This window comes from Bombina bombina, chromosome 6 (genome assembly GCF_027579735.1).
Source record: "Bombina bombina isolate aBomBom1 chromosome 6, aBomBom1.pri, whole genome shotgun sequence".
Taxonomy (NCBI): domain Eukaryota; kingdom Metazoa; phylum Chordata; class Amphibia; order Anura; family Bombinatoridae; genus Bombina; species Bombina bombina.
Genome location: NC_069504.1, coordinates 411,950,579 through 411,966,194, shown reverse-complemented (window position 1 = coordinate 411,966,194; position 15,616 = coordinate 411,950,579). Strand labels below are relative to the sequence as shown.

General features: G+C 41.7%; 1 protein-coding gene across 3 annotated transcripts in view; it reads left to right on the top strand.

Annotated features, from left to right (window-relative positions):
- The window catches only part of TCERG1 (transcription elongation regulator 1), a 178,723-nt gene that overhangs the window by 15,656 nt on the left and 147,451 nt on the right, over positions 1-15,616 (top strand). For all 3 annotated transcript variants that reach the window (XM_053717150.1, XM_053717151.1, XM_053717149.1), the window contains exons 3-5: positions 287-481; positions 1,228-1,681; positions 8,119-8,370. In XM_053717150.1, coding sequence (XP_053573125.1) covers positions 287-481; positions 1,228-1,681; positions 8,119-8,370 — 901 coding nt within the window. The remainder of the gene's footprint in view (positions 1-286; positions 482-1,227; positions 1,682-8,118; positions 8,371-15,616) is intronic.

The following is a 15,616-nucleotide window of genomic DNA, read 5'->3' as shown; positions in this document are numbered from 1 at the left end:
CAAAATTTCTACTGATAACAATGCTCAGAATGACACAGGCTCATATACTTGAATTATACTTGTGGATTGAGATATTTTGGTGCAAGCCTCATTGGATCAAAAGCATGGATCAAAAGCATCAATTTAAATTATTGGTGCTGTAGCTGGCTTCTGGGTTTTATCAAGCCCTGTTTTATATTGTTTAATATCTTATAAATAAATGTATTAAAATAATCTTTTATTAGCAATGCATTTTCAGATTTTGTTAGATTTCTCCAAATAGCCCTGTACTTTTGCTCTTCAACAGAGACCACCTTTCATGCCCCCACATATTGGAAGCATGCCTCCTCCTGGAATGTTGTTTCCCCCTGGAATGCCACCAGTGTCCTCCCCAGGAACAACTCCAACTCCAACTCCCAGTCAAACCCCTGCCCCCACACAGGCACCGTCATTGCCACAAAATGAAGAGATTTGGGTTGAAAATAAAACTCCAGATGGAAAGGTGATATTAAAAAAAAAACTGTTTATGCATTGTGTGTTAGTGTGTGTGTGTATATGTATGTATATAACCAAAACAGTATACATTATCTGCAAATAGAATGATTATAAATAAACAGAATGTGTAATTGAAACTCAAAACAAATCTACCATGCATTTAAAAGCAGGGTTTCAACATGTTATAAATATTTCTTCTATATTCCTTTTAAGTGGATATGCAAGTCAAAATTTACAAAAAATAAATAAATCTGACTTTATCCTTTGTATCCCCTTTTCCTTGAGCATACCTAGATAGGTTCATGCGAGTGCATGTGTCCTGAGCACTATATGGCAGCTGTGTCTCAGTGTTTGTAATAATGTACAAAAACATGGATGCTACTGAGGCAGCATTCTGTCATGGAAAGGAGCAAAGTTTAAATTTAGGATACCAAGACAACAAAGTAAATTTTATAATAAAACTTAAACTGTGTGTGTGTGTATATATATATATATAATATATATATATATATAATGTGTTTGTATGTATATATTTTGAAATTAACAGAAAGTGTGTGTGTCTCTGTACAAGCTGACCCTATTGTCTGAATTATTACTGGTTAATGAGCATGACCGCTTTTTGGTGTTAGCGACGTGCTTCTCAAGAAATAAAAACTGATACATATTTAAATGCTTTTAGATGCAACAAATACAGATTTTGCCTTTACTGTCTATTTACTTCATGTCTTGTTTTTTTTTTTTATTTTTTTATAGGTTTATTTTTACAATGCCCGCACTCGTGAGTCTGCATGGTCTAAGCCTGATGGAGTGAAGGTCATCCAGCAATCTGAGTTGACACCATTGATGTCAGCACAGGCCCAAGCTCAGGCGGCCCAAGTTCAAGCACAGGCTGCTCAGGCCCAAGTACAGGCAGCCCAGGCTCAAGCGCAGGCACAAGCACAGGCAGCCCAGGCCCAAGCGCAGGCACATGCACAGGCTGCTCAGGCCCAGGCTGCTCAGGCCCAGGCTGCTCAGTCACAGGCTGCTCAAGTGCAAGTACAAGCGGCCCAGGCTCAAGCCCAGGTACAAGCTGCTCATGCTCAGACTGTCACAGGTGCCTCTCCTACAACTAGTAGCCCCTCACTGTTGGTATCTACAGCATCTTCAACCAGTCAGTCCACTTCAACAAGTACAACTACATCAAACTCTGTTTCACAGGTGGTTCCCAGTAAGTGCCAAATAACTTGTTCCATCATTTATTTATCACTACATTTATATACCAAAGACAGTCAAACTCTCAGATCTAAAAAATGCATGTAATACACGCAGTGCCATTTTTATCAAATGAAAAGATGCCCTATCCACCTTGGAAAAAACATTAATAATTCTGGTAATTAATATTATACCTAGTTACAGAATAACTCTACAACACTACATATAATAATAATATAATTGGCAAAGACCATGAACAATTCTGTGGGTTTATCTGATAAATTATTTTTGATTTTGTTTGTTCTATATTCAAACTATGGATAACTTTATTGTTGGCTTTTAAGTGTTTTAAGATTTAATAAACATAAGCACTAGATTCACTCCAAGTCAGTTATTGTTTTCATGGGGTTTTAGTTGTTTCATAGTTATGGTAAACTATGTGCCTATATTCTTTTCCAAACCTGTCCGTCAAGTACCTTCCATCCTCCCTCCTAGAATTCAAAGTGTGCAATTCTGTGACATTCACAGTGGGTTGGTCCTCTCTGCATGTCTGCGGAGAGAAGGTACATGATGGACAGGTCAATAGACACTGTCACTTGATTCTTGGGGAAAAAAGACAGAGGTGCGCATGTGTGTTCTTCACTACAAGCTTCGTAATAGAAAACAGTGAGTCAGGTGTCATCACTTGATTGGAGGATTGTGCATAGTGGGAAAACAAAACGGACTAGCGAGGGGGGCCTGAGGGGAGTGCAATAGTCTGCTTCTTTAAGCGGTAGAAATGTACACATTAAAGGTAGGAAAAAAGTTTGAACAATATTTGTGGATATTGGACAATATAAAAAAGGGAATGGCGTGCGGGGTCTCCTGCAACTAAGGTATGTGCAGTAAAATATTTTTCTAAGGCATGGAATTGACTAAGAAAATACTGCTGATACCGAAGTAATGTAGTAAAGCCTTAAATGCAGTAGAAGCGACTGGTATCAAGCTTATCAATAAGAGATACATACTCTTTAAAAAAGGATGTTTAAAACGTTTGCTGGCATGTTTAATCGTTTTTTTGAGGTACATTGGTGATAAAACTTATTGGGGCATAATTTTATCCACATGGCTGACTTATTTTCTGCATAGAAACAGTTAACTGAGGCTTCCCACTGTTGTAATAAGAGTGGGAGGGGCCTATTTTAGCGCTTTTTGCTCAGTAAAAATTCAGACTGTCTTCCTGCTTCTTCCTGCATGATCCAGGACGTCTCTAGAGAGCTCAAGGGACTTCAAAAGTCATTTTGAGGGAGGTAATCAGTCACAGCAGACCTGTGACAGTGTGTTTGACTGTGTTAAAAACGTTTTTTTCTCTATTGATTATCCGTTTTGGGTATTAAGGGGTTAATCATCCATTTGCAAGTGGGTGCAATGCTCTGCTAGCTTAATACATTTACTGTGAAAATTTGGTTGCTATAACTGATTTGGTTCATTATTTCAACTTGAGACAGGTTTTGTGCTTCTTAAAGGCGCAGTAGCGTTTTTTATATTGCTTGTAAACTTATTTTAAAGTGTTTTCCAAGCTTGCTAGTCTGTTTAAACATGTCTGACACAGATGAATCTGTTTGTTCATTATGTTTGAAGGCCAGTGTGGAGCCCCATAGAAATATGTGTACTAAATGTATTTATTTCACTTTAAATAATAAAGGTCAGTCTTTATCTGTAAAAGAATAATCACCAGACAGCGAGGGGGAAGTTATGCCGACTAACTCTCCTCACGTGTCAGTACCTTCGCCTCCCGCTCAGGAGGCGCATGCTAATATGGCGCCAAGTACATCAGAGACGCCCATAGCAATCACTTTACAGGACATGGCTACAATCATGAATAATACTCTGACAGAAGTATTATCTAGGTTGCCAGAATTAAGAGGCAAGCGCGATAGCTCTGGGATTAGGACAGAGCGCGCTGGTGCTGTGAGTCATGTCCGATACTGCGTCAGTTTGCAGAACATGAGGACGGAGAGCTTCATTCTGTGGGTGACGGATCTGATCCAGGGAAACCGGATTCAGAGATCTCTAATTTTAAATTTAAGCTTGAGAACCTCCGTGTATTGCTAGGAGAGGTTTTAGCTGCTCTAAATGACTGTAACACAGTTGCAATTCCAGAGAAATTGTGTAGGCTGGATAGATACTATGCGGTGCCGGTGTGTACTGACGTTTTTCCTATACCTAAAAGGCTTACAGAAATTATTAGCAAGGAGTGGGATAGACCCGGTGTGCCCTTTTCCCCACCTCCTATATTTAGGAAAATGTTTCCAATAGACGCCACTACTCAGGACTTATGGCAGACGGTCCCTAAGGTGGAGGGAGCAGTTTCTACTTTAACTAAGCGTACCACTATCCCGGTGGAGGATAGTTGTGCTTTTTCGGATCCAATGGATAAAAAATTAGAAGGTTACCTTAAGAAAATGTTTGTTCAACAAGGTTTTATCTTGCAGCCTCTTGCATGCATTGCGCCTGTCACTGCTGCTGCGACATTCTGGTTTGAGTCTCTGGAAGAGGCCATTCACACAGCTCCATTGGATGAAATTATGGACAAGCTTAAAGCACTTAAGCTAGCTAATGCATTTGTTTCTGATGCCATTGTACATTTTAACTAAACTAACGGCTAAATACGCCGGATTCGCCATCCAGGCGCGGAGAGCGCTATGGCTTAAATCCTGGTCAGCTGACGTGACTTCTAAATATGAATTACTTAATATTCCTTTCAAAGGGCAGACCTTATTCGGGTCCGGCTTGAAAGAAATTATTGCTGACATTACTGGAGGTAAGGGTCATACCCTTCCTCAGGACAGGGCCAAATCAAAGGCCAAACAGTCTAATTTTCGTGCCTTTCGAAATTTCAAGGCAGGAGCAGCATCAACTTCCTCCGCTCCAAAACAGGAAGGAACTGTTGCTCGTTACAGACAGGCCTGGAAAACTAACCAGTCCTGGAACAAGGGCAAGCAGGCCAGAAAACCTACTACTGCCCCTAAGACAGCATGAAGGAACGGCCCCCTATCCGGAAACGGATCTAGTGGGGGGCAGACTTTCTCTCTTCGCCCAGGCGTGGGCAAGTGATGTCCAGGATCCCTGGGCGTTGGAGATCATATCTCAGGGATATCTTCTGGACTTCAAGGCTTCTCCTCCTCGAGGGAGATTCCATCTATCAAGGTTATCAGAAAACCAGTTAAAGAAAGAGGCATTCCTACGCTGTGTACAAGACCTCCTAGTAATGGGGGTGATCCACCCTGTTCCGCGGACGGAACAAGGGCAGGGATTTTACTCAAATCTGTTTGTGGTTCCCAAGAAAGAGGGAACCTTCAGACCAATCTTGGACCTAAAGATCTTAAACAAATTCCTAAGAGTTCCATCATTCAAAATGGAAACTATTCGAACCATCCTACCCATGATCCAAGAGGGTCAGTACATGACCACAGTGGACTTAAAGGATGCCTACCTTCACATACCGATTCACAAAGATCATTATCGGTACCTAAGATTTGCCTTTCTAGACAGGCATTACCAGTTTGTGGCTCTTCCCTTCGGGTTAGCTACGGCCCCGAGAATCTTTACAAAGGTTCTGGGCTCACTTCTGGCGGTTCTAAGACCGCGAGGCATAGCGGTGGCTCCGTATCTAGACGACATCCTGATACAGGCGTCAAGCTTTCAAATTGCCAAGTCTCATACAGAGATAGTTCTGGCATTTCTGAGGTCGCATGGGTGGAAAGTGAACGTGGAAAAGAGTTCTCTATCACCACTCACAAGAGTCTCCTTCCTAGGGACTCTTATAGATTCTGTAGAGATGAAAATTTACCTGACGGAGTCCAGGTTATCAAAGCTTCTAAATGCTTGCCGTGTCCTTCATTCCATTCCACACCCGTCAGTGGCTCAGTGCATGGAAGTAATCGGCTTAATGGTAGCGGCAATGGACATAGTGCCATTTGCACGCCTGCATCTCAGACCGCTGCAATTATGCATGCTAAGTCAGTGGAATGGGGATTACTCAGATTTGTCCCTTCTACTAAATCTGGATCGAGAGACCAGAGATTCTCTTCTCTGGTGGCTTTCTCGGGTCCATCTGTCCAAGGGCATGACCTTTCGCAGGCCAGATTGGACGATTGTAACAACAGATGCCAGCCTTCTAGGTTGGGGCGCAGTCTGGAACTCCCTGAAGGCTCAGGGATCGTGGACTCAGGAGTAGAAACTCCTCCCAATAAATTATTCTGGAGTTAAGAGCAATCATCCGGAGGTGTTCACTCAACTGATTCATCGTTGGGGCAAACCAGAACTGGATCTCATGGCATCTCGCCAGAACGCCAAGCTTCCTCTTTATGGATCCAGGTCCAGAGACCCGGAAGCGGCGCTGATAGATGCCCTAGCAGCCCCTTGGGTTTTCAACATGGCTTATGTGTTTCCACCGTTTCCGCTGCTGCCTCGACTGATTGCCAAGATCAAACAGGAGAGAGCATTGGTGATTCTGATAGCGCCTGCGTGGCCACGCAGGACCTGGTATGCAGACCTAGTGGACATGTCGTCCTGTCCACCATGGTCTCTACCCCTGAGGCAGGACCTTCTAATACAAGTTCCTTTCAACCATCCAAATCTAATTTCTCTGAAGCTGACTGCATGGAGATTGAACGCTTGATCCTATCAAAGCGTGGCTTCTCAGAGTCAGTTATTGATACCTTAATACAGGCACGGAAGCCTGTTACCAGAAAAATCTACCATAAGATATGGCGTAAATACTTATATTGGTGCAAATCCAAGAGTTACTCATGGAGTAAAGTTAGGATTCCTAGGATATTGTCTTTTCTACAAGAGGGTTTAGAAAAGGGCTTATCTGCTAGTTCGTTAAAGGGACAGATTTCTGCTCTGTCTATTCTTTTGCACAAGCGTCTGGCAGAAGTTCCAGACGTCCAGGCTTTTTGTCAGGCTTTGGCTAGGATTAAGCCTGTGTTTAAAACTGTTGCTCCTCCGTGGAGCTTAAACTTGGTTCTTAAAGTTCTTCAAGGTGTTCAGTTTGAACCCCTTCATTCCATTGATATTAAGCTTTTATCTTGAAAAGTTCTGTTTTTGATGGCTATTTCCTCGGCTCGAAGAGTCTCTGAGTTATCTGCCTTACATTGTGATTCTCCTTATCTGATTTTCCATTCAGACAAGGTAGTTCTGCGTACTAAACCTGGGTTTTTACCTAAGGTAGTTTCTAACAGGAATATCAATCAAGAGATTGTTGTCCCATCATTGTGCCCTAACCCTTCTTCAAAGAAGGAACGTCTTTTGCATAATCTGGACGTAGTCCGTGTCCTGAAATTCTATTTGCAGGCAACTAAAGATTTTCGTCAAACTTCTTCCCTGTTTGTCGTTTATTCTGGACAGAGGAGAGGTCAAAAAGCTTCGGCAACCTCTCTCTCTTTTTGGCTTCGTAGCATAATACGCTTAGCCTATGAGACTGCTGGACAGCAGCCCCCTGAAAGAATTACAGCTCATTCTACTAGAGCTGTGGCTTCCACCTGGGCCTTTAAGAATGAGGCCTCTGTTGAACAGATTTGCAAGGCTGCGACTTGGTCTTCGCTTCACACCTTTTCAAAATTTTACAAATTTGACACTTTTTTGCTTCGTCGGAGGCTGTTTTTGGGAGAAAGGTTCTACAGGCAATGGTTCCTTCCGTTTCGGTTCCTGCCTTGTCCCTCCCATCATCCGTGTACTTTAGCTTTGGTATTGGTATCCCATAAGTAATGGATGATCCGTGGACTGGATACACTTAACAAGAGAAAACATAATTTATGCTTACCTGATAAATTTATTTCTCTTGTAGTGTATCCAGTCCACAGCCCGCCCTGTCCTTTTAAGGCAGGTCTTAATTTTAATTAAAACTCCAGTCACCACTGCACCCTATGGTTTCTCCTTTCTTGTTGTGTTTCGGTCGAATGACTGGATATGACATGTGAGGGGAGGAGCTATATAGCAGCTCTGCTTTGGGTGATCCTCTTGCAACTTCCTGTTGGGAAGGGAATATATCCCATAAGTAATGGATGATCCGTGGACTGGATACACTACAAGAGAAATAAATTTATCAGGTAAGCATAAATTATGTTTTTTTTTTTAAATGGGTGTTTGTAAAGTTTAATAAATTTAAGTGCCCCTGTTTTTAAGAGGTGTGGTTGTTGTGTTTTTTTTTTTTTTGTTTTTTTTTATAATGGGCTTTAATTAGTTATACTTTACAATCCCTTAACAAATGGATCACTTTGTCAATCTGTAACAAAAAACTATGATTTAAACAGATTTTCCATGTTTTTCTTTACTCCAAAATTTTCTGGTTTGTTAAACCACCTTGCTTTTGCAATAATTTGAGTTACAACAGTTGTTTGTATTCACTACATTTCAATGATCAAAACTGCTGGTTAGTGAGCCCTTCTTTTTTTTGTCTTTGGCTAGGTTCATCTGTGTCGGAGCCAACTCAGAGCATTTCTGTTTCAACAACATCTTCTGTCAGTGTTGCCACATCTGCTCCCACAGTATCTTCAGTGCAAACATTGTCCCAGCAACTGTCCCAGACGTTGTCCCAGACGTTATCCCACACAGTTCCTCATGCAGTGGCACAACCAACAGCAGCATTATCTGCTTTCCCACCAGTAATGGTGCCACCATTTCGTGTTCCTCTCCCTGGCATGCCCATACCACTTCCAGGTAATGTGATGCAGTTGCTGTATCTTGACTTAACACTTAAAATCCTTAGTTTCTTTTCTAGATTTTTCTTCTGCATTCTGTTCTTTGTCCGATTTATGTTACAGCAAACTGTTGGCAAACTTGTTAAAATTGTTGTCTAAGCTCAGGTAGTCTGCAAGAATTGTTTAATTAAAAAATATTAAATATTAAATTGGTATAAAATAGGTAGTGTTTGGAACGTTGAGAAGTCTGCCATTGTGCTCTTCCTTAAATGGACATGAAACCCAATTTCTCCTGTTAAGTGTAGTCAGTCCACGGGTCATCATTACTTCTGGGATATTAACTCCTCCCCAACAGGAAGTGCAAGAGGATCACCCAAGCAGAGCTGCTATATAGCTCCTCCCCTCTACGTCACACCCAGTCATTCTCTTGCACCCAACTAATAGATGGGATGTGTGAGAGGACTGTGGTGATTATACTTAGTCTTTATATCTTCAATCAAAAGTTTGTTATTTTAAAACAGCACCGGAGTGTGTTGTTCCTTCTCAGGTAGAATTTGAAGAAGAATCTACCTGAGTTTTTGGATGATTTTAGCCGGCGTAGCTAAGATTCATTTTGCTGTTCTCGGCCATTCTGAGGAGTGAGGTAAACTTCAGATCAGGGGACAGCGGGCAGGTTCACCTGCAAAGAGGTATGTTGCAGTATATTATTTTCTGAGGAATGGAATTGACTGAGAAAATACTGCCAATACCGATATAATGTAAGTTCAGCCTTAAATGCAGTAGTAGCAACTGGTATCAGGCTGTTATGTATATATGTTTACACTTCAGTATTCTGGGGAATGGCACTTCACTGGGATAATACTATATGCATATAACTTTTAGCCTAACTTGCAGTGGGAACGTCTAGCAACAGGCTGTTTAATAAAAGTCTGAGAGGGGAACAGCACCTGGGAGTGTGGAGTGTGCACGGTAGACCAAGGGCGCTGCCAAGCCCCAGACACATAGAAAAGATAAGCAAGGTCTCCAGCACTTTGTCAAACCAACTTTATTCAGACACAAATAGCGACGTTTCGGTGTCACAGCACCTTATTCATGCTTGATATTAATACAATGGCCATATTGCATCTTTAAATACCCAAATTTTGGCGCCCTCTCAAATTGTTGTGTGGAGAGGGCTCCCACTAGTGGCCAGATAATATACATACACGTACAAAACTTATGTACAAATTGAATCATTTAATTTGAATATATTACTAAGTCCTAAAGAATACATAGAATTTCACTAAAAAAATTACCTAATACTATATATGAAAATTTCATTTAACTACAATATACATATTGCCTATTGACTTTCACTGACATTTAATTAGTCATTTCATAAACATTTTACAAAAAAATTTTTTCATAGGAAATTAAAAAGATTTTTTTATATATATATGTGCAGACAATTGAGAACAATTAAAAACAAGGGAAGGGCCTAGAACTACAGCAAAGGTACTTAATATTTGATAAGGCTAAAGATACTTAGAGGAACAGTCAAGTCACAGGAATAATTCAGAAAAAATTCAGAAAAAACAGCTTAGATCGAATTCTCTGTTAAGCCCCTTAGGGTGCATACTATCTAATTTATGCACCCACCACATCTCTCTTTGTTTTAATAGACGCTCCCTATTCATGCCTCTTCTATTTGGGGGGATATGGTCTATTATTTGCCACCTAAGCTGGCTGATGTGGTGTCCTTTCTCCAAGAAATGGTTGGAGACAGGGGCATCCCTGTTGTTGCATCTAATATTGGACCTATGCTGACCAATGCGGTCTTTCACCTTGCGGGTGGTCTCACCTATATAGATGCAAGAACAGGGACACTTGATCAAGTATACCACGTGAGTGGTCTCACAGGTATAGTACCCCTTAAAACAAAGAGAGATGTGGTGGGTGCATAAATTAGATAGTATGCACCCTAAGGGGCTTAACAGAGAATTCGATCTAAGCTGTTTTTTCTGAATTTTTTTCTGAATTATTCCTGTGACTTGACTGTTCCTCTAAGTATCTTTAGCCTTATCAAATATTAAGTACCTTTGCTGTAGTTCTAGGCCCTTCCCTTGTTTTTAATTGTTCTCAATTGTCTGCACATATATATAAAAAAATCTTTTTAATTTCCTATGAAAAAAATTTTTTGTAAAATGTTTATGAAATGACTAATTAAATGTCAGTGAAAGTCAATAGGCAATATGTATATTGTAGTTAAATGAAATTTTCATATATAGTATTAGGTAATTTTTTTAGTGAAATTCTATGTATTCTTTAGGACTTAGTAATATATTCAAATTAAATGATTCAATTTGTACATAAGTTTTGTACGTGTATGTATATTATCTGGCCACTAGTGGGAGCCCTCTCCACACAACAATTTGAGAGGGCGCCAAAATTTGGGTATTTAAAGATGCAATATGGCCATTGTATTAATATCAAGCATGAATAAGGTGCTGTGACACCGAAACGTCGCTATTTGTGTCTGAATAAAGTTGGTTTGACAAAGTGCTGGAGACCTTGCTTATCTTTTCTAACAGGCTGTTTAATGACATTTCATGTTATTTGATTTTAAACTTTTTGCTGGCATGTTAAATCGTTTAATTATCTGAGGTACTGGGTGAAAAATTGTTTTGGGCACTGTTTTTCCACTTGGCTGTCGTTTATTTTAATTTAAGACAGTTTACTGAACTTCCCTCACTGCTGTGTGTGAGGGGGAGGGGCCTATTTTGGCGCTTTTGCTACGCATCAGAAATTCAGTCAAAAGTCTGTTTCTCTCCCTGCATGATCCGGATCGTCTCTACAGAGCTCAAGGGTCTTCAAAATTTTTTTTGAGGGAGGTAATCACTCACAGCAGACCTGTGAGATTGTGCTTTGACTGTGATAAAAAACGTTTATATTTTGTACATTTTTTTTCTGCTATTAAGGGTTAGTTATCCATTGCTAATGGGGGCAAGCCTTTGCTAAATTTATGCCTTTACCGGGAAAAATTTGGTTTTTATAATTTCTCCGGTTCATTGTTATTCAACTGTCATAGTTTTTTTCTGTGCTTCTTAAAGGCACAGTGCGTTTTTCATATTACTTGTAAATTGAGTTGAAAAGTATTTCCAAGCTTGCTAGTTTAATTGCTAGTTTGTTAAACATGTCTGACTCAGAGGAATATCTCTGTGCTATATGTGCAAAAGCCAAGGTGGAGCCCAATAGAAATTTATGTACTAATTGCATTGATGCTACTTTAAATAAAAGTCAATCTGTACAAATTGAACATCATTCACCAAACAACGAGGGGGAAGTTATGCCGACTAACTTGCCTCACGTGTCAGTACCTGCATCTCCCGCTCGGGAGGTGCGTGATATTGTAACGCCGAGTACTTCAGGGCGGCCATTACAAATCACTCTACAGGACATGGCTAATGTTATGACTGAAGTTTTGTCTAAATTACCAGAACTTAGAGGTAAGCGAGATCACTCTGGGGTGAGAACAGAGTGCGCTGATAATATTAGGGCCATGTCAGATACTGCGTCACAATTTGCAGAACATGAGGACGGAGAGCTTCAATCTGCAGGTGACGGATCTGATCCAAATAGAGTGGATTCAGACATTTCAAACTTTAAGATTAAACTAGAAAACCTCCGTGTACTGCTAGGGGAGGTATTAGCGGCTCTGAATGATTGTAACACCGTTGCAATCCCAGAGAAATTATGTAGGCTGGATAGATACTATGCAGTACCAGCGAGTACTGATGTATTTCCTGTACCTAAGAGGCTTACATAGATAATTACTAAGGAGTGGGATAGGCCCGGTGTACCCTTTTCCCCCCCTCCTGTATTTAGAAAAATGTTTCCAATAGACGCCACCACACGGGACTTATGGCAGATGGTCCTTAAGGTGGAGGGAGCGGTTTCTACTCTGGCTAAGCGTACCACTATCCCGGTGGAGGATAGCTGTGCCTTTTCAGATCCAATGGATAAAAAATTAGAGGGTTACCTTAAGAAAATGTTTGTTCAACAAGGTTTTATATTGCAACCCCTTGCATGTATTGCGTCTGTCACGGCTGCGGCCGCATTTTGGTCCGAGTCTCTGGAAGAGACTCTTGACTCTAACTATAGATGAGATTTCAAATAAGCTTAAAACCCTTAAGCTAGCTAATTCATTTATTTCAGATGCCGTAGTACATTTAACTAAACTTACGGCTAAGAATTCCGGATTCGCCATTCAGGCACGTAGAGCACTGTGGCTAAAATCCTGGTCAGCTGATGTTACTTCTAAATCTAAATTACTTAACATACCTTTCAAAGGGCAGACCTTATTCGGGCCCGGTTTGAAAGAAATTATCGCTGACATTACAGGAGGTAAAGGCCATGCCCTGCCTCAAGACAGAGCCAAACCTAGGGCTAGACAGTCTAATTTTCGTGCCTTTCGTAACTTCAAGGCAGGAGCAGCATCAACTTCCTCTGCACCAAAACAGGAAGGAGCTGTTGCTCGCTACAGACAAGGCTGGAAACCTAACCAGTCCTGGAACAAGGGCAAGCAGGCCAGAAAACCTGCTGCTGCCCCTAAGACAGCATGAATTGAGGGCCCCCGATCCGGGAACGGATCTAGTGGGGGGCAGACTTTCTCTCTTCGCCCAGGCTTGGGCAAGACATGTCCAGGATCCCTGGGCGTTAGAGATCATATCTCAGGGATATCTTCTGGACTTCAAAACCTCTCCCCCAAAAGGGAGATTTCATCTTTCAAGGTTGTCAACAAACCAAATAAAGAAAGAGGCGTTTCTACGCTGTGTACAAGATCTTTTGCTAATGGGAGTGATCCACCCGGTTCCGCGGTCGGAGCACGGACAGGGGTTTTACTCAAATCTGTTTGTGGTTCCCAAGAAAGAAGGAACCTTCAGACCAATCTTGGATTTAAAGATCTTAAACAAATTCCTAAGAGTTCCATCGTTCAAAATGGAAACTATACGGACAATCTTACCCATGATCCAAAAGGGTCAGTACATGACCACAGTGGATTTAAAGGACGCTTACCTTCACATACCGATTCACAAAGATCATTACCGGTATCTAAGGTTTGCCTTCCTAGACAGGCATTACCAGTTTGTAGCTCTTCCATTCGGATTGGCTACGGCTCCAAGAATCTTCACAAAGGTTCTGGGCGCTCTTCTGGCGGTACTAAGACCGCAAGGATTTTCGGTGGCTCCGTACCTAGACGACATTCTGATACAAGCGTCAAGCTTTCAAACTGCCAAGTCTCATACAGAGTTAGTACTGGCATTTCTAAGGTCGCATGGGTGGAAGGTGAACGAAGAGAAAAGTTCTCTCTTTCCACTCACAAGAGTTCCCTTCTTGGGGACTCTTATAGATTCTGTAGAAATGAAGATCTACCTGACAGAAGGCAGGTTAATAAAGCTTCAAAATGCTTGCCGTGTCCTTCATTCCATTTAACACCCATCAGTGGCTCAATGCATGGAGGTAATCGGCTTAATGGTAGCGGCAATGGACATAGTACCCTTTGCACGCCTACATCTCAGACCACTGCAATTGTGCATGCTAAGTCAGTGGAATGGGGATTACTCAGATTTGTCCCCTACTCTGAATCTGGATCAAGAGACCAGAAATTCTCTTCTATGGTGGCTTTCTCGGCCACATCTGTCCAGGGGGATTCCATTCTGCAGACCAGATTGGACAATTGTAACAACAGACGCCAGCCTACTAGGTTGGGGCGCTGTCTGGAATTCCCTGAAGGCTCAGGGATCATGGAATCAGGAGGAAAGTCTCCTTCCAATAAACATTCTGGAATTGAGAGCAGTTCTCAATGCCCTTCTGGCTTGGCCTCAGTTAACAACTCGGGGGTTCATCAGGTTTCAGTCGGACAACATCACGACTGTAGCTTACATCAACCATCAAGGAGGGACAAGAAGCTCCCTAGCGATGATGGAAGTATCAAAGATAATTCGCTGGGCAGAGTCTCACTCTTGCCACCTGTCAGCGATCCACATTCCTGGAGTGGAGAACTGGGAGGCGGATTTCCTAAGTCGTCAGACTTTTCATCCGGGGGAGTGGGAACTTCATCCGGAGGTCTTTGCCCAAATACTTCGACTTTGGGGCAAACCAGAGAGAGATCTCATGGCGTCTCGCCAGAACGCCAAGCTTCCTTGTTACGGGTCCAGGGACCCGGGAGCGGTCCTGGTAGATGCTTTGACAGCACCTTGGACCTTCGGGATGGCTTATGTGTTTCCACCCTTCCTGATGCTTCCTCGATTGATTGCCAGGATCAAACAGGAGAGAGCATCGGTGATTCTAATAGCGCCTGCGTGGCCACGCAGGACCTGGTATGCAGATCTAGTGGACATGTCATCCTGTCCACCTTGGTCTCTGCCTCTGAGACAGGACCTTCTAATTCAGGGTCCTTTCAAACATCAAAATCTAATTTCTCTGAAGCTGACTGCTTGGAAATTGAACGCTTGATTTTTATCAAAGCGTGGATTTTCGGAGTCAGTAATTGATACCTTAATACAGGCTAGGAAACCTGTTACCAGAAAGATTTACCATAAAATATGGCGTAAATACTTACATTGGTGCGAATCCAAGAGTTACTCATGGAGTAAGGTTAGGATTCCTAGGATATTGTCTTTTCTACAAGAGGGTTTAGAAAAGGGTTTATCTGCTAGTTCCTTAAAGGGACAGATCTCAGCTCTGTCCATTCTTTTACACAAACGTCTGTCAGAAGTTCCAGACGTTCAGGCTTTTTGCCAGGCTTTGGTCAGGATTAAGCCTGTGTTTAAAACTGTTGCTCCACCATGGAGCTTAAATTTAGTTCTTAACGTTTTACAGGGTGTTCCGTTTGAACCTCTTCATTCCATTGATATTAAATTATCTTGGAAAGTTCTGTTTTTAATGGCTATTTCCTCGGCTCGTAGAGTCTCTGAGTTATCAGCCTTACATTGTGATTCTCCGTATCTGATTTTTCATTCAGATAAGGTAGTTCTGCGTACTAAACCTGGGTTCTTACCTAAGGTTGTCACTAACAAGAATATCAATCAAGAGATTGTTGTTCCATCATTGTGTCCTAACCCTTCTTCAAAGAAGGAACGACTTCTGCACAATTTAGATGTAGTCCGTGCCCTGAAATTTTATTTACAGGCAACTAAAGATTTTCGACAAACTTCTTCCCTGTTTGTCGTTTATTCTGGACAGAGGAGAGGTCAAAAAGCTTCTGCTACCTCTCTCTCTTTTTG